Source organism: Triturus cristatus, chromosome 4_1 (genome assembly GCF_964204655.1).
Source record: "Triturus cristatus chromosome 4_1, aTriCri1.1, whole genome shotgun sequence".
Taxonomy (NCBI): Eukaryota; Metazoa; Chordata; class Amphibia; order Caudata; family Salamandridae; genus Triturus; species Triturus cristatus.
Window position 1 is genome coordinate 678296404 of NC_140585.1, and position 21949 is coordinate 678318352.

The 21949-nt window shown below is 42.1% G+C and overlaps 1 protein-coding gene across 3 annotated transcripts in view; it reads left to right on the forward strand.

The window, feature by feature from the left end:
• Positions 1–21949, forward strand: part of ASZ1 (ankyrin repeat, SAM and basic leucine zipper domain containing 1) — a 1654265-nt gene that overhangs the window by 915562 nt on the left and 716754 nt on the right. For all 3 annotated transcript variants that reach the window (XR_014981315.1, XM_085653129.1, XM_085653130.1), the window contains exon 5: positions 17134–17245. Coding sequence is in view for 2 of the 3 variants with exons in the window: in XM_085653129.1 (XP_085509255.1) it covers positions 17134–17245 (112 nt within the window). In the remaining variant the exon portion in view is untranslated. The remainder of the gene's footprint in view (positions 1–17133; positions 17246–21949) is intronic.

The following is a 21949-nucleotide window of genomic DNA, read 5'->3' on the forward strand; positions in this document are numbered from 1 at the left end:
TTAAAGCCAGCAAAGACATGGCACTTGTGGCCTTCCGGTACACAGGCATTGCGTACAGTACAGTCAACTCAGTTCTCAGCTCCTCTTTTTTGAGTATAGGATAAGCTTCCACAGCCTCATTCAGAGCACGCTCAGGGAATGATTCATCATATTTTGCAAACTGTTCTCTTTGCAATAATGTGGCACCCACCAAATGTTTTGTGAAAGAAAAACGTTCTTTTGCCTGCACAATTACAATGTCATATATCTCCTTTGCAATTCGGACCAGAGTGGTGATGTTTTTCCTGCGGTTTGAAAAAGTAGAATGCTCTGGCAGTTTGCTGTCTAAATTGTCAACCCCATCTCTCACTTTGCTTATGCTTTGTACAAACATAGTGTTATATACTTGCACTTTGACAGTATCTATCACTCGTGCTTGTAACTGATTGTATAACAGGTCGACAGCTACCATTATATCATGAAATAAAAACAGTAACAACTGAAACTCTCTGTCTTGTAGTGTTCTAGCAAAGCCACGGGCTTCAGTCTGACTTTTGTAATCACACTAATCATTGTCTTCTATGGCGGCAAAACATTTCTCAAGGTCCTCCCCATGTTCATAGATTAGGTTGACTGTACGGATGTTAAAGTTCCAACGAGTTGAGGATCCCCTTGGAACGCTGTTGTCCACAATCTCATGAAGTGCTTCCGTTCTTTTGGGGGAACGTGAGAAGAATGCTGCCAAGCCTCCTACATCCTGAAAGAAAATTTGTGTCTCGGTGATCCTTGATACTGCCTGTTGCATAATAAGATTAAGTTGGTGAGCGTAACAGTGCACATAGTGAGCATTAGGGTACACATCTCGAATTCTTTTCTGAACTCCACTAAGGCTTCCACTCATTACGAACGCACCATCATAGCTTTGTGCGATACGTTGTTTTTTTTTTTGAGGCAGCTCTGCAAAAATTAAGCTCAGTCGACGCAGTATAGCTGCAGTAATGGTTTCTGCACTAGAGTCTCTTAAATGTGTGAAACCATAGAACCTCTCCACAACTTCTGTCATTGTACCGAAACACTAATACGGACTGTGTTTTAGTGGCCACATCAGTGGTGTCATCAGCCTGAATAGCCACAAAGTCTGTGTTTTGCAACTCTTGCACAATATGGCTTCTCATAATTTTCGAGCATACACTCAAGGCGTTCATTTTGTATTGTTTTAGAGGTGCCCTTAAAGACTGTAGCACTTGCCAAATGTGGTTCCATTTCCTTGTCTATGCTTGCTATTAAATCCACAAGGCCTCTGAATATCCCAGGTTTTAAGGAACTTTCTGATTCATCATGGCCTCGCAATGCCAGTTCGAAAGCACCACAGAAACTAATGCAATCAATTATTTTGGATAGAATCTGTCTGTTCCTATCAACTGCTTCATTGTGTTTCTGTATTGTTTTGCGGTATGCATCGCTTATCTGCTGCTCAATCGGTGCGTCTTCCCCCAACATTCCCAGTCTCGTCAGGTTTTCCATATGCTTTCTTGCGTGTGCATGCTTCTTTGTTTTTTCAGACAAATGCTTCAAGTCTGTTACTCCTTGATTTGTCCAAGAAAACTCGCCACCAAACAGCAAGCAGGGGAAGCAGAACAGAGAATTTCTTAAAGGGCACCCTGTAAGCCAATCAGCTTTTGTGTACCAGGCGTTTGAGAATGTACGTGTGGACATTTTTCCTCTGTCCTGGGAAGTTTGCTGTAGCTTTATCTCAGGCTGATGAGGTCCTATTTGCTTTAAATGTTGTTTCTCTTCAAGTGGCCGTGCCTGGAATTACCTTGTAATCAGCTCTTGTACTGTATTCATGATGCCGATGCTGGCCTTACCAATATATATTAAAGAAACCTGTCAATAATCAAAGTACAACGTATAAGGTGCGGTGCAATAATATCAAATTTCAGTATAAAAACATATATCTTGTGCAATAACGCAATAAATCTCCAACAGCACCCTTTGCACAACATGACTGCTTAAAAGACAGCCTTCCTGCCTACTGCCTCTGTGTGCCATAGTGGTTGCTGAAGGCACTAAAACAGACAATGCTTGAGGGCCTTGAACAAGGCAAGAGATAGATAGTGCTGTTAAAAACCGTTATTGCGCAAAGCCACAGGGCTAAGGCTATTAGTAAATTCCATCCACTGAGGGTACAATGTTCAGAATGTGCACCCACCCCAACCACCATGTAGAGTGGCCACATACATAGACCTAACTCCAATGTAAAAAAAATATAGCATCAGTTTCCTTACCTTTAACACTGGTGTTTGCTGGGTCGTAGCCGGGGTGAAAGAGCAGCAGAGGAGGTTGGGGCCTCTTGTTCTTCGCCGAAAAATTGACCAAAAATTTGGTAATGGTTGTCAGGCTTTAGCAGGTTCTGAAAATAAAAATGGAACAATTTATTTTTGAAACATTAGGGTAATGAAACAAATACTGGGGGAAAAAACATAACACTCCAACTTTTGCAGTTTGCATGCAGCTCTTAGATGACAGTTAGTAGCTCACTGTTGTAAGTTAGGATTTTAACTTACAAACTGAAAGTAACAAAAGGATATCTCTCTGACAAAACAAACAGTGACTGACTGACCTATTTACATAATGTGCATTTTGTGATCTGCATCAGGTACATGTTCTTTGCAACAGGCACATTAACCTTCTGCACTACCTTTCCATCAGACGTGCTATAATTTGATGCTGACGAATTGCACACGTTACACAGAAACACGTAGATACCAAAACAAGCAGACACCTGCCAACTCCCGCCACACAAACCAGCAACACACACACGTTATTTGTTTAAAGCTACAGCAGGCAGCATGTTCTAGAAGATTCCGTATTGGCGAATCCCGACCAGGCCTGATCCCGACTGCGGTGGCAGAACTCTGCTAGTCTAAATTGGCTGATCCGTCGGGCCGGGGTGTTTGAGTAGAATATGGCGGCGAAGGGGATCAATTGTGTTCTCAGCCTGCGGCATTATCGTATATCGAGATATAATCAATTATTTATTAATTTGTTATTATTAATTTATTTACTGGGAATTTCAGCAATCAAAAAGCACTCCGGGAGATTTTCTAATAAAAGCATTTTAAATTTTGTGCATCGCCATTCGCCAATCTACAATTGTCTCTCGGTCTAAATATAATGCCCCATTATGATATAATAAGATATGACGGGTTTCGGCTCATTTGTATTGAAATCTATAGGGATTCGGAAAGTCTTATAAATAGACCCATGCCTTTTGTATTACTGTTAATGAGATCATTAAGTATGGGGGATCAGGCCATATGCTGCTTGCCCTGGAGTGGTTGGTGAAGCCAGAGGAGTAAAGGACAGGACAAGATTTGTGCCCAGAATCCTTGCTTTGGGAGGCTCATTGGCCACCTTCCTCTCCACCGTAAAGGGCTACTCTGCGGACTCCCTCCGCTCTCCACCGACACTGACTCTGCTGGTTTGCCACCATGCGCCTCCTTTCTTTTCCAACTAGGTATACAGCAGGACTGTATGAGGGGCTTTATGAGGCAGAGGATATACTGGGGTGGTTGTGTTAGTGTGGGAGGGTGAGGGCTTCCACTGTTAGTACGAGCGGGGGGGGGGCTTCCAATGTGGGTGGGAGTGGATTGTGGTTTACTCATGTGGACGGAAGCTTTAGGTACATCTTAGAGCAGTCATTGGAGAGAGGAGCAGGGCAGCACAGTTAAAATTCAAGAAATGACTCACATCCAGAGTTTCTGCTTTGTTTAATTGTATCTTTCATTGCTAGGATTACGATGATGCAATGTAAACGCTGTTGCTTGTCTGCTTATTGGTCTGCTCCTATTTATTTTATAATTTGCGTTTGAAAAGACATTAAGCACGTTTACCAGTCTTTCACCCGTATTTCGAGGTATTGGGATTTGATTTGCATTTAAGAGGAGAGTGAGATGCTGGTAAGCCGAGCCTCCTGCTGCAGCGTGAGCATGACTACAGCGACAGGTCACATGACATGAACAGGCAGAAGGTGACTTATTCTGCCATTGCCAAGCAGAAGCGAACTACCAGGATCTGCAGCGGCATTACTGCTGGGGAGACCAGACAACTGTCTGTGCATTCATTTTTCAATATTTGGCAAGGGGGGGACAAATATATGAGTGGATCAGGCAGGGTCGTGAAAAAATATATTTTGCTTTTTTGAAATTCCCAAAGGTCAATTCAACCACGGCAATTTGATCAATTTAATTCATTCAACCTCGCTCAAACCGACCACCCAGGGGCCCCAGTCCAGAATAATTTCTTACTTTTAAAACCGAGATGGATAATAACAAGTCGACGTCGATGATCTGCAGTGCAGTGCCAACGCGAGCGCGACACTGTCGACACACATTGAAGTCACCACTATCACTAGTGGATGTCGATGACGATGTAGTGTACAGTACACACAGTCAGTCACCACGACGAGCGTAGCAGGCGCAGCCAGAGTCCAGAGACACTCACACTCAGTACTGTACAGACAGTACACCGCCACACACGTCACGACGCAGTGCGCACAGCGCACCTCACGTCATGACGAGACATAAACCACACCAGTGATTGGCCATAGTTGCGCGGGCAGCCGCCGGGCACCCGATGGTTTGTTTGCAGGCTGCCCTGGATGCGCGGTGTCTCTCAGCCAATCCAGAGACGCTGCATTAGCAGCGCCTAGCCCTGGATTGGCTAGAGCACGGATAGGGCTCGCCCATACAAGAGACCGGGGGCTGCTGCATGAAGCAACCCTCGGCCTCTCGGGTCCCCCTCCCTCCCTCGCCTACAGTAGTGGCTGAGAGAGTGCGCATGTTCGGGCTGGTCATAAAAATTACCAAGCCAAATTCGAGCATGCGCAAATTTACGAGCCGCTATCGGTGTCAATCAAAACAGTGCTCGCCCCCGGCCCCACCCCCTTCATAGGCCCGCCGATTGCCTCGGGCGTCACGTGTCCCGACTCCGGCCGCGCTGAGCTTGCTGAAGCTGACTTACAGCATCAGCGCATACATGGTGAGCTGTGACAGACAGTGAGCAATTGCAATTCAGAAATTCACCGCATGGTCGAACACTTAGTGAGGCAACGCCCCAGCGCCCCAATGGACGCACCGCGCCTGATAATTCATCATCTACTGTACAATCTACATATTTAAACCAAAAAATCTTTATAGTTCAAACGATTCAAAAAGACCCTTTGCAAAGTTTGACGGTCACCTTTCTGTTACTTATTGCTATATTTATGTGTTGAGCTGGTGCATGCCCAGTGTTAACAAGTCTAAAAAAATGTCAAAATAATAAAACAATGGATCACAAAATGTGTCGCATTATGCCGTATAATGTGCCTTTTGTTGCATAATTTACTCAACACTGCCGCATAATGCTTTTTCAACAAGACAGTGACGCCCTCGGCTCGGAGCATTCCGCCTTGCAGTGTGCAGAGTTGTTAATATCCTCTCCCCGATGCCAAGGCAACCAGCACTTTCTGGGAATAGGCAGGTGACTTGATACAAGCTTCTGAGGCACTGCAACAGGAACACACACAGTTCAGCATGAGCCGGTTGCGATCTGCATGTTTTTTTGACTCCTAAAATATCCCACTCGGGGAAGTGTTTACTGCAATGACTGAGATTGTCGCGCAAAAGAAAGCTTTCCTGAAGTGCGATAAAACCAAGTAGTTCCAGTTTCTCGCTTTGCTGTGATGAACGCATAAACCTGAGCTCATTTTTCAAAGGCCACAAGATGGTGCTGATGTACAATGGGAGGAATAGGAATCTCAATCTATATTGACCTGGATATATCCTGCTAGCACAGAAACTCATATGCAAGCAAAACGAACTTGAGAGATTTGAAGACCGAAACACAAAACCACACCCACACCTAATTAATGTAAAAAAGCACCCACCGCTCAAACCATAGTATCAAACAGATGTGGATATCCAGCCGCAAAACGAAGCTTCGAAATACATGTTAAAAACATGGTCAGTCTAAACTGCAGTAAAAGAGGGGCCTACTTGGAGAACTGTACAGGGAGAAGATCCCCTCTGGGGCCCCCTCACATTCTGTAGTCGGCCTCAGGTCCCCCACGTGGCAGAGAGCCTGGACAGACTCGGTCAGTTGATCATGATCTGATCATGCCATTAATTTGATTGGGTGGCAGCCAGGGAGATGCAAGCTGGCAAAGGCAGAGACTTTGTTTAATTTATTGTATCTCTGCCGCCCTACCCTGCAATAGGTGTCCAACCTGGGCTGTGGGCAGTGCCATGCTACTACTAAGTGTGGGTGACATTATACTGTTAGCGAGACAGTGTCACTAATAGTTGTTGAATGTCACGCATATTTATACTGAAATTATGAAAATGTCACACGCAAGCAATCTAAAACCTTGGCAGCGATGTTACTCAGTGATCAAATATGAAAGATTGAGTATAGGGAAACATATTTCTAAAGATGAAAGAAAATCTAATTGTGATTTTTAAACCATCTGCAAGCATTTGATATGCTCCCGCCCAGTGCTAGCTGCTTGACTAATCTGCGGTTGTTTGGGAGATGTAGGAGGATACAAAGAGATTTAATAGAAAATAAGCATTGGCAAAGCAAATTGATCTTGCCTTTCAAATAGCTAGTTACCTCAGGTAATTACTAGATGTCCTTTTCAAGTCAGAAAAAAACAGTGTGAAGTCTTAAGACTGCAGCCCTTCAGAACTTTTACTAGATGTCCCTCTCAGGTCAGAAGCAACTGCTTAACAAGTCTGTCACAAAGCTGCAATAACTCGTTGTTACTAAATGCCCCCCATGAGTAAGATGTAACTGCTCAAAATGTCCTTCACAAAGTTGAGGGTATGTGGCTCCAACATAAAAATTTACATATCCACTTTTGCTACTCTAATACATTTTCCTTGATTTCAATAGGATAAGTAAATATGCAAATTTTGATGTATCCTGACAAATCAGTATCGCAACTTTCAATAACTGTCTTAAGAACATTTGTAAATACAGCCTAGTATATATAGGCAGAAGCAATCACTGGTTTAGTCCAGTGGCTTTCACAGTAGTATTGGGAAACGTTTGAGTGGCACTAGGTTTATGTCCCAGTAAAGTGGCCACTGTGTTAGGCTATGGGCTGTGGTAGGAAGAAGCAAAATTCAAGCCAACAGACAAAGATATTTGGTGAAGGCTTCATATATATAAATAAGCATTTGTCATGAAAGAACTATGTAACCAATACCTTCTAAATGGATCCGCAATGTAGGTGGAGAACAAACCAAAAGCATGTGAAAAACGAGTACTGCGATACTACAAAATGGCAGACATTACTTCCTAATTAGTGCTGGAGAAGTGCACGGTCTAGTTGTTGGATGAGTGAAATTGACAAGGGATTGGTTCACTATATTTTAGTGGTTCACTGAAAGAACCAAAGTTTAAAAGAAACTTTATAGTTATGTGAATGTCAGTGACAACATTAACATTTTGAACTAAAAAAAAACACAGAAGTTCACCAGTTATAGTTAGCAGAACTAACTATAATTTCCGCCCCCTTCATGCACTGCTTATGACCTCACATGTTGCATCACTCATGGCATGTTCTAGGACATCACTCATGACATCTCAATTACATAATTGATGACGTCACTGACGACATCATCCAATCTGTGTGTCAGTTTGATTTCTAGTTTACATAGTGGCAGATACCTACCATATTACTTTTCTACCTAATTTTGTACAGTCTGTGTCCAACTAATGGGTGTAAATGTTTGCAAAATGCATGTGCTCCCAATGCATCATAGATGTGTAGAGGTATTGAATATGTTATAAATCTTTGTATTGAAGAGTAATTTTTGTGCAGATGACAGTTGACGATTTGTGTCCAGTATGTTCCACACAAGGTTTTTGCATCTGCAGAAAAACTTTCTAACAGGGCAAAGATTTTACATGATAGATACTAAGTACTTTAAGCAGCCTAGAGTTATTAGAATTGTCATAGCATGACGATGTCTACATTATGTAGAAGACTATGTGCACCAGGAACTAACCCATGTACATGTGCTTTTTAGCTTCAAAAGATGGGCTAGCTGTAAAGTGACCACCACAGTATGAAGGCTGCACGTAATATGATCTTTAGCACCTGCAGACCTTGGTTATTTTAAGTGAATAGTCTCTCTTTGGACAAGTTTTGCATAGAGTGTACACTGTTCTTAGTAGATACTTTATAGTACTCTTGTGTATTAATCATAAGAGTTTCACTGTCTGTAAAGTCGTTTAGTGCACAGTAAACTGTCTCCATAGTGTAAACAATGCTTAGAGTACCCACTTTACTATTCATATCTATTAGGTTTTCAATGTAAATTCAATGACTGTGAGGGGTTTGATACAGATAAAAGCTGTCCGTAGTAGAGCCTTTATGTTGGAACAGACATTGAGTATCTTAAGAAAGTTTGTTTTCTCTGAACAGTTGTATCTAGATTGAACACTGTGTGCAGTAAGAGTTTCCCATATATCTGCGGTTGATTGGTAATGTGAACTAGGCAACCAGTGAAGTGTATGGTATAGGGTCAGTGTTGCACATAACATAAACTTGCTACACCTAAGGGAGTTGTATCTGCGGTGGCATTAACCCCTTACTGCTGGAGCTTCTTTTTTGTCTATTTGGGCTTGTTCGCGCTTAGAACTCTTTTTTCCACATATGGTATCCATGCCAAATTAGAGTCCTTTTTTTCCCAACATCCTGTGGATTTTAAAGTTACCAAGGGTTTGTGAATTTCCCTGGAGGGGACCAAGAAAATAGGGAATATATAGCTACATTTTGAGTTTTGGGGGGAAAAATAGGAAAAGAGTGCTCTGGATAAGTGTCTGTTTGCTGTGTTAAAGTCACCATCTGTCCTGCTTTCAGGAACATGCAAAGCTGAATGAAATAAAAAAAAAATTGTACCACAGGTTTGGCATTTTTCAAAGAGGTAACCCATTTCCCCCATTTTTTGTGGTGTCAAGCTACTTCCAGTTTGTGGTGGAAACACATGACCGAAACGGATCAGACTGCAGTCAATGGGAGTCTCCTGGCGAGGGCTCTCATTGACCTTGGTTTGAGCCATTTCTGTAGGAGGCACTAGACCCAGCCACTGAAGTGGGGCAGTATTTTTATCACTACAAGTGGGGCAATGCAGGGTGGTAGGAGTTTTGTGGATTCTTGCGGATTCCGGAAGTTTACATCACAGAAATGGAAGGAAAATGCTCGATTTGAGGCAGAGTTTGAGGTTTGCAGACCATTGTGGGTAGGAAAACCTTGTAGGATCCATGAAAGGCATACCACCCTGGACTCCCCTGGTAGTCTAGTTTTAAAAAATGTCTGTGGTTTGTAGGTTTGCATGAGTGGTGCCACAGCACCGCCCCAAATACAGCAACCTTCCCCCTATTGCTTATCTCTCAATGTAGCGATTGACGGCCTTTTGTGTCCTTGTTTCTTGGCCCACCCACACAAGTGGGGTACCATTCGTATTGAGGGACTTGTGGGAACTCAGTGTGGTACGAACCAATGGCTCCCTGCATATTCCAGATTTTTCCATCACAGATATGTGAGGGAAATGTGTATTTCTTACAAAAATTTTACGTTTGCAAGGACTTCTGGGTAAAATTACCTGGTGAGAGCCACACAAATCATGCACCCCCCGGGCTTTTTCTTGCTGTCTAGTTTATAAAAATGTGCAGGTTTGCCTAGTTGCCAGCTGAGGTAGGGCCCAAAATCCATAGCTACCCACATTGCAAAAAAAGGTGCATTTTCATTGCATAAATGTGAACAGTCTGTCGTGTTTTTACCATTTTCCAATTGTGGGCGCTAAGGCCACCCATAACATTTGGGTTCAGTTCTTATGTGGAGACATGTTGGAACACTAGTTAGTTGTCAATTTGTGGATCTCAACAGATTTCAGAATTTTCTAACATAAAATGTAAATAAACGAGTAAATAAATGCACCAACTTTCAATTTTTGTATAGCATTATGGGAAAGTGAACAGGATCAATGCAAGTTACACCACGCTGGACACATATGAGTGTTTAGATTGCAAAAATAACAGAGGAATTCTTGGCAAGGGCCTTATTTTTATTTTGGCTAACAAAGAAGACATTGTCACCCTGGCGGAGGACTTAACGTCCGCCATGCTAATACCACTCTGCCCGCCAAATTTAGAGATGACCGCTAAGCTGGCAGTCAGTTCAAAAACATTGACTGGAGCCGCTGTCACGGCCCACTCACTATGGTAAATCCAACCCCTTTCAGTTTGTGGATGCAAGTTGGGGATGTCCATGAATGCCTCCGAGGCCTACATTCCTCAACCTGAGTGAGCATGTCCACCTTTGAATCCAAGGCAAACCTGCTGGGGAATGCTGCCTAAGTTCCCTTAAGTAGTAAGCCAAGCAAATGTATTTGGGGGCGGGGGGGGGGCGCATTGTTAACCTACACTTCTGCTTTTGCTTTGAAAGTGTGATAACTCAATTAGTAACTTGTATCATAATCAATGGTATTGAAAAATGGTACAGGACACAATTTCTTATATGATGATAATTTCCAAAGGTTTTGTAGAAGGACAGTATGCATTTCATTATATATCCAAACTACCACCAGGTGGGATTGTAAAGGCTGAGTTACTTTTGGACTCAATAAACAATTTGGAAATTTCCCTAGCGAGTGAAGCGTTTTCTTCTTTTTGATGGATAATAGATATATATAGATGTATGTATTTATAGATGTAGTTTTGTATGATATTTTTCGGAAAACATGATACTGGCAAGACCGATGAAGCTGTGACCACTCCTAAAAATGTGCACCTGGATGACGTTTTTCTTCTAGGGTGCCAAGTTGTCACTACGTTCGATGCAGTGGGCATTTTAAGTAAGGGAAATCCAATTCGGAACCCATCACAGTGCGGCAAGCACTCTTTTTACGTAGCAACATCCAAATTCTGCCCAATCAAATCCTGTACTCTTTGCTCCCAATGTGTGGGTGGAGCCAAAGCCCTCTCCTGGTGATTATCACATAATTGTTTGGTGACAGCTCTTCTTTCAAGCCACACCATAATCAGCCTGTTTGCGGTCAGGTCAGCTTTTCATATTCCTAACAGCACTATGCATGCAAAGGATACATATCAGCATGTTCATGGACTTGCTGCAGTGCATCTCTCTACTTATAAATTGTTGATGCATTTTCTGGCTTGACCACAGTGTTACAAGGAACCCTTGAAGTGGAATAGGAAGGCACAGTGGACTAAGTGAGCAGTATTTTTTATTCAAGTGAAATATATTATTTTTTTCTCTGGCTCACGGTAAATGAATACCAGCACTCACGGGAACAGTCACATCCCAGATTTTATTGGGATAGAACAAACACGACAAGACGTGTTTCGGCAACCGCCTTTTTATTGAAAAAGGCGGTTGCCGAAACGCGTCTTGTCGTGTTTGTTCCATCCCAATAAAATCTGGTATGTGACTGTTCCCGTGAGTGCTGGTATTCATTTACCGTGAGTCCGAGAAAAAATGTACATGCTGTGTCCGTCACCGCGTTACAAAGCACCCAACCGCGAGTGAAGGGAGGGAGACTGAATCGGAGCGCGAATATATATATATATATATATATATATATATATATATATATATATATATATATATATATATATATATATATATATATCCACTATCAGCTTGCAGCCTTCTCTCCTTCTGAAAACACGAGCCACACGAAACCAGTAGAGTAAAGTTGTTTATTCTTTCACGGGCAAAAACAGACGCGTTTCGAGCACACAGGCTCTTGGTCACATGACCATAGGTTCCGGTTCCAGTAATTTTAAAGGAAATACAAAACATAAACAAAGGACTCGTAAATGCATACATTCTGCTGTCTGAACGAGACAAAAAAGAATATGTAAGTAGAATTCATTGCAAACGCTGCGTAAATAGTGAAAATAAGATTGAAAATATGGACAGAATATTGAGTCAAATATAGTCTGTACAAAAGTCTGCTCTAATTAATATTATGCTGGATTTCAATTACATACCTTTGACAGTCTGCATTGTACCATTTTGTACATCAAAAATAATCGACTTATAGTAAGTACAATCACAAGGGCTTCCCACTAAAGAGATAAACCTTCAAATAAATCAGAGGAGGATAGGTTTAACAATTCATAAGTCCCACACAGCAATCAAGGTATAGTACCCTATCATTAAGAAGAAAAGGAATTTAAATTGTGATAGTCATGTATTTATCTAATTTCCCCACTCTAATTCCCACACAGCAAGAAAGTGAGATAAACGAAAAAATATCATAAAGATGGAAATGACCCACATAGCCTAGTAAGGCAACAACAAAGGAGACGGTGGATGAACACCAACCACCAGTAACTCCATGCTCGTATCAGTTAACGGTAACGATAGTGCTTGTAAGCTTCCAGGTCCCATCTAGATGCAGAAACAAAAAAGGAAACAAGTGTTAATTCGTGTGGCAAAAAGTGGGGCTATATCTTATAATTCTAATAAGTATAAAAACAGGACGGGACTCATGTCAAAAAATGACCAAATGGATATCATAAATAGATAACATCGAAGGATGCCTCAAAAGAGCATCTCAAATGAAAAGCATATGAAATAAATATATATTTCCCTTGGGTAATTAACATGTTAAAGAGGGCAGATCATTTAAATCACAACACGCAGCCAAAATGCAAAAATTTGAAAAAAGACTGGACTAATGTGACAAGGAATTGGAGTTTCTAGTGCTGAGAAGCTGGAGCTACATCTAAAAACCAAAGATAAATCTATAGATGAACATGCATCTCTTCATCGTTATTCATCCCAAAGGGGGCTACAGTTCCTGCTTGTAGGATGAACTTGGATTCTGCTCTCCGCAGAGTCTGAATCCTGTTCCCTCCTCTTGGGTCTTTGGTTATTGTGTCGAGGGCAAAATATTGTGCCTTTGTCCAATCTCCATTATGTTCAATGTGGAAGTGTCTGGCTGTACTGTAACTGAAGTCCTTATTGGTTATGGCACGCCAGTGTTCCAATATTCTCTTCTTTACAGGAAAGGTGGTAGAGCCTATGTACCACTTGCCACAAGGGCAAGTGATCACATAGACAACAAAGTCTGTACTGCACTGTATATTTTTGCGAATATACCATTTTCTCTTGGTTCTCTCAAGGACTACTTCTTTGACATTGACGCTATGGCTACACGCTTTGCATTTCCCACAACGATGGAACCCACCTATTTTGTCTAGCCACGTAGTTTTGATGTTACTGAAATGACTCTTGACAATCATGTCTTTTATCGAGGTGCCTTTTCTATAGGTGATGGCAGGGTGTGGACCTAACTTCTGTTTCAATACTCTATCTTGAGTGAGAATGTCCCATCTCTTTCTGACAATCTGGTGGAAGAGGTTGGATTGTGAATTAAATGTTGTAATCAACCTGATAGGTGAATCTGTTTCAGTCTGTTTGTTCCTGGGTGCCTTATAAAGTGCCTCATTCCTCGTGATTGCATCTGCTCTTTTCTCACCTTTTTTGAGCATCGTGTAGGGGTACCCTCTCGCAAGAAATCTCTCTGACTTATCCCTTTTGTTCCTGTCATATGATTCCTCAGTGCTGCAATTCCTTTTAGCACGGAGGAACTCACCAAAGGGTATGCTCCATCTGAAATTCTGAGGGTGGCAACTGGTGGCGTGAAGTACTGAGTTACCCGCAGTACTTTTCCTGAATACATCAGTCTCAAGTTTGTTATCTCTCACTGTCACCCTGATATCAAGGAAATCAACCGTTATTTGGCTATGTTGCATCGTGAATTTAAGGTTGAGTGTATTTTCATTCAATTCTGACAAAAACATCAATAATTCTTCTTTACCACCCTCCCAAACAAAGAATATATCATCAATGAATCTTAGCCAAATACTGACTTTGTTTGTCCAATGTTCCATTGAGTCCCCCCAGAGCACCTGCTTCTCCCACCAGCCAACCAGTAGATTGGCATAGCTAGGAGCAAAGCAGGTGCCCATGGAGGTCCCTCGTATTTGTTTGTATAAGGTACCATTAAAGGTGAATACGTTCTCCACAAGGCATAATTCGATCATTTGTAGTAACATCATAGTATGTTTAGTCAAATGTATACTCATAGAGCTTAGGAAATGTTCACATGCTCTAAGTCCGTCAATGTGCCTAATACTTGTGTATAGACTCTCCACATCTAGGCAGACCAACCAGAAGTTACTATCCCAATGTATGTTTTCAATCTTCTGTAGAAAGTCTTTCGTGTCTCTTATATAAGATGTTAAGTCTTTGACATATTCAGATAGAAAGAAATCAACATACATTGAGACATTCTCCAACAAACTGTTTTTGGAGGAGACTATTGGTCTGCCCGGTGGTTGTGTGGGATTCTTGTGGACTTTAGGGAGGAGATAAAAGGTCGGTATAGTTGGTGTCTCATTTTTCAAAAATTTAGATTCGTACCAGTTTAAAAGTTTCTCATCAGTCCAATTGTCAATGAGGTTAAAGAGCCTGACCTGTAATGTGTTGATGCATGATTTGTCAACTCTGGTATAGCATGTTACATTGCTCAGCTGCCTCATGGCCTCCTGCACATAATTATTCCTGTCCCAAAGGACAATATTGTCCCATTTATCGGATGGCTTAATTACGATACTGTTATCGTTTTGAAGGTCCCTCAATGCATCTCTCTGTGCTTTACTCAAGTTGGAATTAGAGGTCGGTTTATTGAGGAGTTGTAGAATGTCATGGTTTACCAATTCATGAAAGATATCGATATTATCTTTGGGGGTCTGGGGTCTATATTTAGATTTCCCCCTAAAGGGTGTAATGATCCCCGTATCTTCCCCTGAACCTTTGGTAGACTCAATACCTTCAGTAGCAAGATCAATGGTGGTGGTTGTCTGAGTGCTAGATATATCATCTCTGACATGCGGCCCTATAGACATAGTTCTACTCCCTCTGTCGGGATCAATGCTACTTACACCAGAAAGATTAGAGGTTTGGGAATTCAATAGCGACTGTTCCTCACTCAGACTGATCAGTGTTCTCAGAATCTCGGTGTCATCCAATGTGGGGGAGGGGGTGGGTGCAAAAACTGGTAACTGAATACTGCTGTCTTTGTGTTGGTGAATCTTAAACAGTTTCAATTTACGTACAAAACAATACAAATCAATACGTGTTTGTGAGTAATCAAGTGGAAAGTCAGGACAGAAACTTAACCCAAGTTTTAAAACCTGTTCTTCTATTGAGGTCAGAGATCTTGTAGATAAGTTCATTACCGTTAATTCTTGTGCATCCATTATTTTCCTCTTTGGTTCTGGCCCTTGGTTCCCACGCCAGTATTGTTGTTCTTCTTTGCGCCGCTTTCTCCTCCTTTTGCTTGAGTTTTTCCTCTTCCTCTTGCTTGGAATCTCGTTCTTCCTCTCATTGAGTGTTCGTTTGCCTCTTGCATGAGGCGAAGTTCCTCGGAAAAAGACGTTATTTCTGTTGGAATTGAATTAGTACTATCCATCGATCCCACGTCGGAGCTTAGGCTGGTGCCAGATTCCCATCTTTCTCTATCTACTGCTCCCAATGCTCGGTCTTTGGATAAATTGGTGCGTAATTTATCGAATTTTCTGGCGAAAGTTAGAATTCTCCCAGATCTATAGTCCCTTTCATCTCTCTCGAACTTTCTTTGTTTTCTTTCAATTAAGTCTTTTTCGAAAATCTTGATCCTATCATTGACAGTTGACAGAATTTTACTCACTTCGTTCTGGTCAGTCTCTTTAGTTAAATCATCCAGCAATTTCTGTATTTCATCTACGAGATCTTTATGCTCCTCCCACGCGTTTTTAATTAAAATTTGTAGCATCATTTTGGAACACGCGGTGGTGTTATCTAGCCATGCCTTAAGGACCTCATGTTTGGGTTTGTTTAAAGTCGGTACAATGAAAATTCTTAAACCCCTTGGGATGCGATCAACATCCAAATAGTTTTGAAGCGAGGTGGCTTCCCACCATCTGCTCAGTTCTTTTTTGCGTAATCTTTCCAACAGGTTACCTTTTTGTTTCAAATTGGATGTTACAAACTGGTTGGTATTTGTAGCATCAGTGCTACCTTCATTCGTTGTTTTTTTGAAAATTAATGCAGCTGAAGCCTCTCGACCCTCCAAAAACTCCATTGCCCAGAATGCTGTGCGGTCATCCGACCTAGATTCCACTGGATTCTGTCTTACGGGCAAATGCCCCAACAAACCCTGGTACGTTTCGAGCTTCACCTCTCGGTTCGGTGAGACAATACCTGGATGTCTTTCACTTTAAGATCCACTCCGTTTGTGCTGAATTACGAGGTGCGCTTCGTACCGGCGGGCAGAGACAAATTTAATTACCTCACTTTCTCGTCTTTTGGCGCCTCGTCTCTTCCCATCCACTCGGGTCGGGGCTCGCAACTGAGCAGGCGCCGCTGCTCGCATAAATCCACTATCAGCTTGCAGCCTTCTCTCCTTCTGCAAACACGAGCCACACGAAACCAGTAGAGTAAAGTTGTTCATTCTTTCACGGGCAAAAACAGACGCGTTTCGAGCACACAGGCTCTTGATCACATGACCATAGGTTCCGGTTCCAGTAATTTTAAAGGAAATACAAAACATAAACAAAGGACTCGTAAATGCATACATTCTGTTGTCTGAACGAGACAAAAAAGAATATGTAAGTAGAATTCATTGCAAACGCTGCGTAAATAGTGAAAATAAGATTGAAAATATGGACAGAATATTGAGTCAAATATAGTCTGTACAAAAGTCTGCTCTAATTAATATTATGCTGGATTTCAATTACATACCTTTGACAGTCTGCATTGTACCATTTTGTACATCAAAAATAATCGACTTATAGTAAGTACAATCACAAGGGCTTCCCACTAAAGAGATAAACCTTCAAATAAATCAGAGGAGGATAGGTTTAACAATTCATAAGTCCCATATATATATATGTATATGTATGTACATTTTTTCTTTTAAAAATATGTTCAACTATTTTTTTAAATCTAGGTTTCTCTATGAATGTTTTTATTATGGCTTAAGCTATGAGGCAAATCTAATCAACTGTATATTTTTGTTCCAGGAAAAAAATGACTCCAATAATGTTTGCTGCTCGTGAAGGACATTCTCAAGTTATTGCTCTTCTTGTTGCTCATGCTGCAGAAATAAATCTCCAAGATGAAAACGGTTATACAGTAAGGTTATTTTCCAGTTAATGTCTTTTACTACACCTGTCTTTTTGAATAGGAACATTCCTAACACAAGAAATGTGATTTGGGGTAAATTGCTGTTTTTCGGAAAATGTGGTAATTTTAGCACATTGTGCCTGATGTACTAAATACACACTGGTCACAAAAAACTGATTGCAAGTTGCGGTCAGTATATTTGCAACCAGTGTGGTAGTTTGCCAACCGACCTGTATACTAATAGGTTGGTTTGTAAAAAAACAACAACAAAAACCGAATCGTAGTAGGTGGCACTTTGACCTTCCTCATGAATAGTAATGATGTAGGTTGCACTTTGCGACCCACTACGATTCACTGCTATCACAGGTATGGTGGCCTGTTTGGGTCAGCTGACCACCATGTCTGTTATTGCTTTTTAATAAATAAACTTTTTTTTCTTTTTTAAATGAAGCACGCTTTTGTCCAAAGTAACAGGACTTTTTTTTTTTTTTTTTTTTAAATGAACAGATTTGTATTTTTTTTTTCTTTTTTACATTCATCAAGGGGGCCCCTTCTATTTTAGGAGTAGGCTACCAACTCCTTTGAGGTGTTGGCAAAACTGGTCATAAAACATTGATACATAGCATACTGATTCAGTATTTGGAGGGGATGCCTATAATGGTCACCTTCCAAACACAAAATTGGTAATCTTTTCAAAATACATAGAGTGATCCAGAAACGCTTTTCCAAATTGCTAAAAGTACATAGGAAAAAGGGTTTCAGCATTTGCTTATGCTCAGATTTGCCAATTCAGAGGGTTTGCATTTGGTGAAATTCTTTGTACACCTGGCCCTTAATGTGGCAAGCATTTTAAAAAGCATGTGTTGCAACTAATTGGTTTGTGGTTTTCCAGTACTGTGTAAGTAGGAAACTGTCTACTGCACCATTTTGAATTAAGGGACATTAGCATTTGAATATATAGGTGTACAAACTCATTTAGGCATATCAGTCCTACTACAAATATGGTTTGTGATATCAAGAGACTCGTAATTTTAACCTTTGTAGCATGCTTCAGCATATAGACTCTCCTGTTTTAATGTGGTTATGCTGCCAATTATCTGTGAGAGTTCCAACTCCTCCTTTGAGTTACCAACTCATCATGTATGCTTTTGGATATAACTTGATCAATTCACTGCAGTACAGTCTCGTGAGTTACCCATTTTCCTCTAGTCCAGGTCAATGCTCCCTCGGTTTTTTTCTTCTATGTACGGCAATAAAGGTTCTCTGTGCACCGCAGCCAAGCAGGTGTGCGCCGAAGGCATGCAAAAACTCACTATGAAAGTAATTGCAGTGCATGAGCTGCCAAAGTCAATAAGTTCTGCCACTTAGTTACATGTAATAATCAGATTTAAGTCAGACGTATTATACACTAACATGATCATACCAGTTCCCCATGACATTTACTCTACCAGCACCTGCATAAACGGGCACAGAAATGACTGAACTAAAATGTAGGTACCATTAAGTAAATGTATTTGAATAGTGTGGGGAAGCATTAAACTGCGCTCTCAGGTTTTACCATGTAAGTCATGAGTAGCTGGTCCAGACCTGGTGTTTCTTGCCATTGCATAACATATTTTTTTTAAAGTATTTTTTATTAGGAACAAAAAGCAGGACAGAGATATTACATTCTTGTTTCTTGAGACACAGTACACAGAAATCAGCTCTGCAAGTCCATCACAACAGTCATTGTTACACCATTACCACTTGTACAATTAGTTGTTCAAAGCAATATTCTTACCAGCACAGTACAGCGTTCTCACCACCTGGAACAGAGAGTAAGTCTACAGTCTAGACAGTGAGTACCTTGGCTAGGGCTATCATTTCAGTCGGCTCTGGAGCATAGATCTTGCAACACCGAACCCGTACTAAACTTCAGGAGAAGCTACCCAGTCCGTGCCATTCGACTTAGTGGTCAAGTAAGTTTGATACAGGCCCCAGACATTTTTGGGTCTATTACGGGTAGGTAGTAACTCGCTATAATGTTCAGTTTGCATGCTACAGTATGTCATATTGTGAGTCCAACCCGGCGAGGTAGGGGTCGTGCCACGTGACCAACAAATTGCTACTCTACGCCTAGCCAGAAGGAGCCCCATATCTACTAGATGCCTGATGCCATTAGGCAGATGTTTGGAGTATCCCAGCAGTTCTAGTGCCGGAACCGGGTTAAGTGAAGTGTCAGTTATATCCCTAAGCGCCTTAAAGATCAGGACCCAGAAAGACACCACCCTGGGGCACAACCAGGCCAGGTGATAAAAATCTGCAGGGTCTGCACCGCAGCGTTCACACGCCGCAGAATCTCGTAACCTGTACCTGTGGAGTCCCTCTGGTGTATAATGTACCCTATTAAGGAACTTAAAATATATGAGCCTATGTCGCCCATTGAGTGATGTACATTTTGCGCTTTCACAGCAGTACTTCCATGTTGCGTCATCAAGTACCCGGTTGAGGTCTGTCTGCCCTGATAGACGAGCCTTGGTGTAGTGGTTAGCACTATATTGTAAATTTTGGAAATTACGCGGTCCGGCGAAGCAGCTTTGATCACTCATGTTAGCGTTGCCACCTCTGGCGGCTCCTCCGAATCAGGACCCAGAAGTTCCCTTAGCGCATGTTGGACCCTGTGGAATTGAAATTGGGTTAGTGTTGTTGGCGTAGCGTCTTCAGGTATTACGGTGTCCCATGATTTTGCGTTACGCTCGTCAAATAGTTCCCCTATCGTGTGGATATTTATAGTTTTCATTGGCCCGAACCACCCCCTGTTCCCTGTACGGGGGCAACCAGTAACGCCAGTCCAATGGAGTAATAGGGGAGTAAAGTATGGCTCCAGCTTTCAGTTTCAGAAGGTTATGCCAAGCATGTGTTGTCGCGTTTATTGAGTCTAATATCCCCGTTCTTCGGGCTTGAACAAGAGCGCTGGCAGTGGAGTCGGGGCCGCGACCATCCTCTTTGTCTGAAAATGCGGGGCATCCTTGGGACCGTGAATCCAATGGTGAGCATGTGCACCCTGCGCCGCCCTATAATACAGTTCTAGGTCTGGTACTCCTAGTCCCCCACAAGCTATATGGGAGTGTGAGTACCTCGCATTTGACTCGAATCATCAGAGTTGTCAACGTCCGGAAAAAAGAGCGCGGAAGAACAATAGGAATGTTAGTGAATAGGAATAGAAACCGTAGTAATATCACCATTTTCATTTTTTTTTTTTAAAAACACTTTATTAGGTTTTCATGAGAAGGAGCAATGGGTTACAAATTGCATTCATCACATTAATCATATATATGGTAGAGGAGACAATGCAGGCGACAAAAGTCAAACCTTGAAATAAATGTAGTAAGTATGAGATTGCAGCCATATATCACCTCAAGATAACCGGTGGTCCACCAACCTGGTACATTGCATTGTATTGTATACCCATCTCTCAATATATCGTACTCATGGGGGGGCAGTGCCCGTCTAACATTCCCACAACTCCCGAAACAATATCACCATTTTCATAATCGATATTAGTCCTACCAGGGAGAGAAGTAACTGAATCCACCTCTCCACGTCGTCTTCCAGCCTGGAGATCGCCTTGCCATAATTCTCCCTAAAAGCAACCCCTGAGTCAGTGTGCATTTTGATACCCAGGTATCTGATAGGGTCCGTCGTCCAGTTCAAAGGGTAGTCTGGTACAAACTGAACTGTCTCCACCGTGAGAGGGAAAATAAGGGATTTATTCCAATTCACCTTGAGGTCTGACCGGGTCCCGAATAGAATCACTTCGCGTAGGACCGTCGAGAGATTCTGATCAGGGTTTCTAACATATAGCAATGTGCCGTCTGCGTAGGTGGATATTATCAAATTATATGTCGGGAAACGTAGGCCTTTATGACTATGGTATTCCCTCAATGCGCAAGCAAGGGGTTCGGCCACCAGAGCACATAGCAATGGGGAGAGGGGGCAGCCCTGACTCGTACCTCTAGTGATATGAATAGGGTCTGTGACCAGATCTCTGATTTTAATTCTGACAGTAGGCGAGTTGTAAAGTAAACCCATCATTTGCAAAAAAACGCTCCCGAGCCCCATTCTGGTCAGTACATGCCTCATGAATTTCCACTCCACCGAGTCAAACACCTTCTCCATATCGAGAAAGACTACACCTGCTTGGGTGTCCTGTCTGGTATGCTGTATAGCCTCAAAGACAGTCCTGAGATTGTAAGTGAGGTTCCTCCCTGGGACAAAAACAGCCTGTCCTAGGGATATCAGCAGCAGCACTAGGGGGGATAATCTGGTCGCAAGGACCTTAACGTAAATTTTGGTATCCACGTTGAGGAGCGAGAGTGGCCGAATGGAGCTGCAGGCCGTCGGGGTTTTCTCAGGTTTGAGGATAGCAACAATTAGTGCTTCCCGCATAGTAGGAGGCAATATACCTGTTTCAATAATTTCCTCGAACAAGGTCTGTAGATGTGGGGCCAGAAGGTCCTTAAACTCTTAGTAGAAGGAGACAGTGAGACCATCCACACCAGGAGCGCTATTAGATTTCGTGCTTGCTAGGGCTGCAGTTATTTCTTCAAGCTGTGTCCATTCAGAAGCCAAGGCAGTTTAATATGAGTGAGATAATCTAAAATAGCTTTGTCGTCGCACCCACCCTCCGTGCTGTATAGGGAGGCGTCGTATTGTTTAAATCTGTTGATGTCT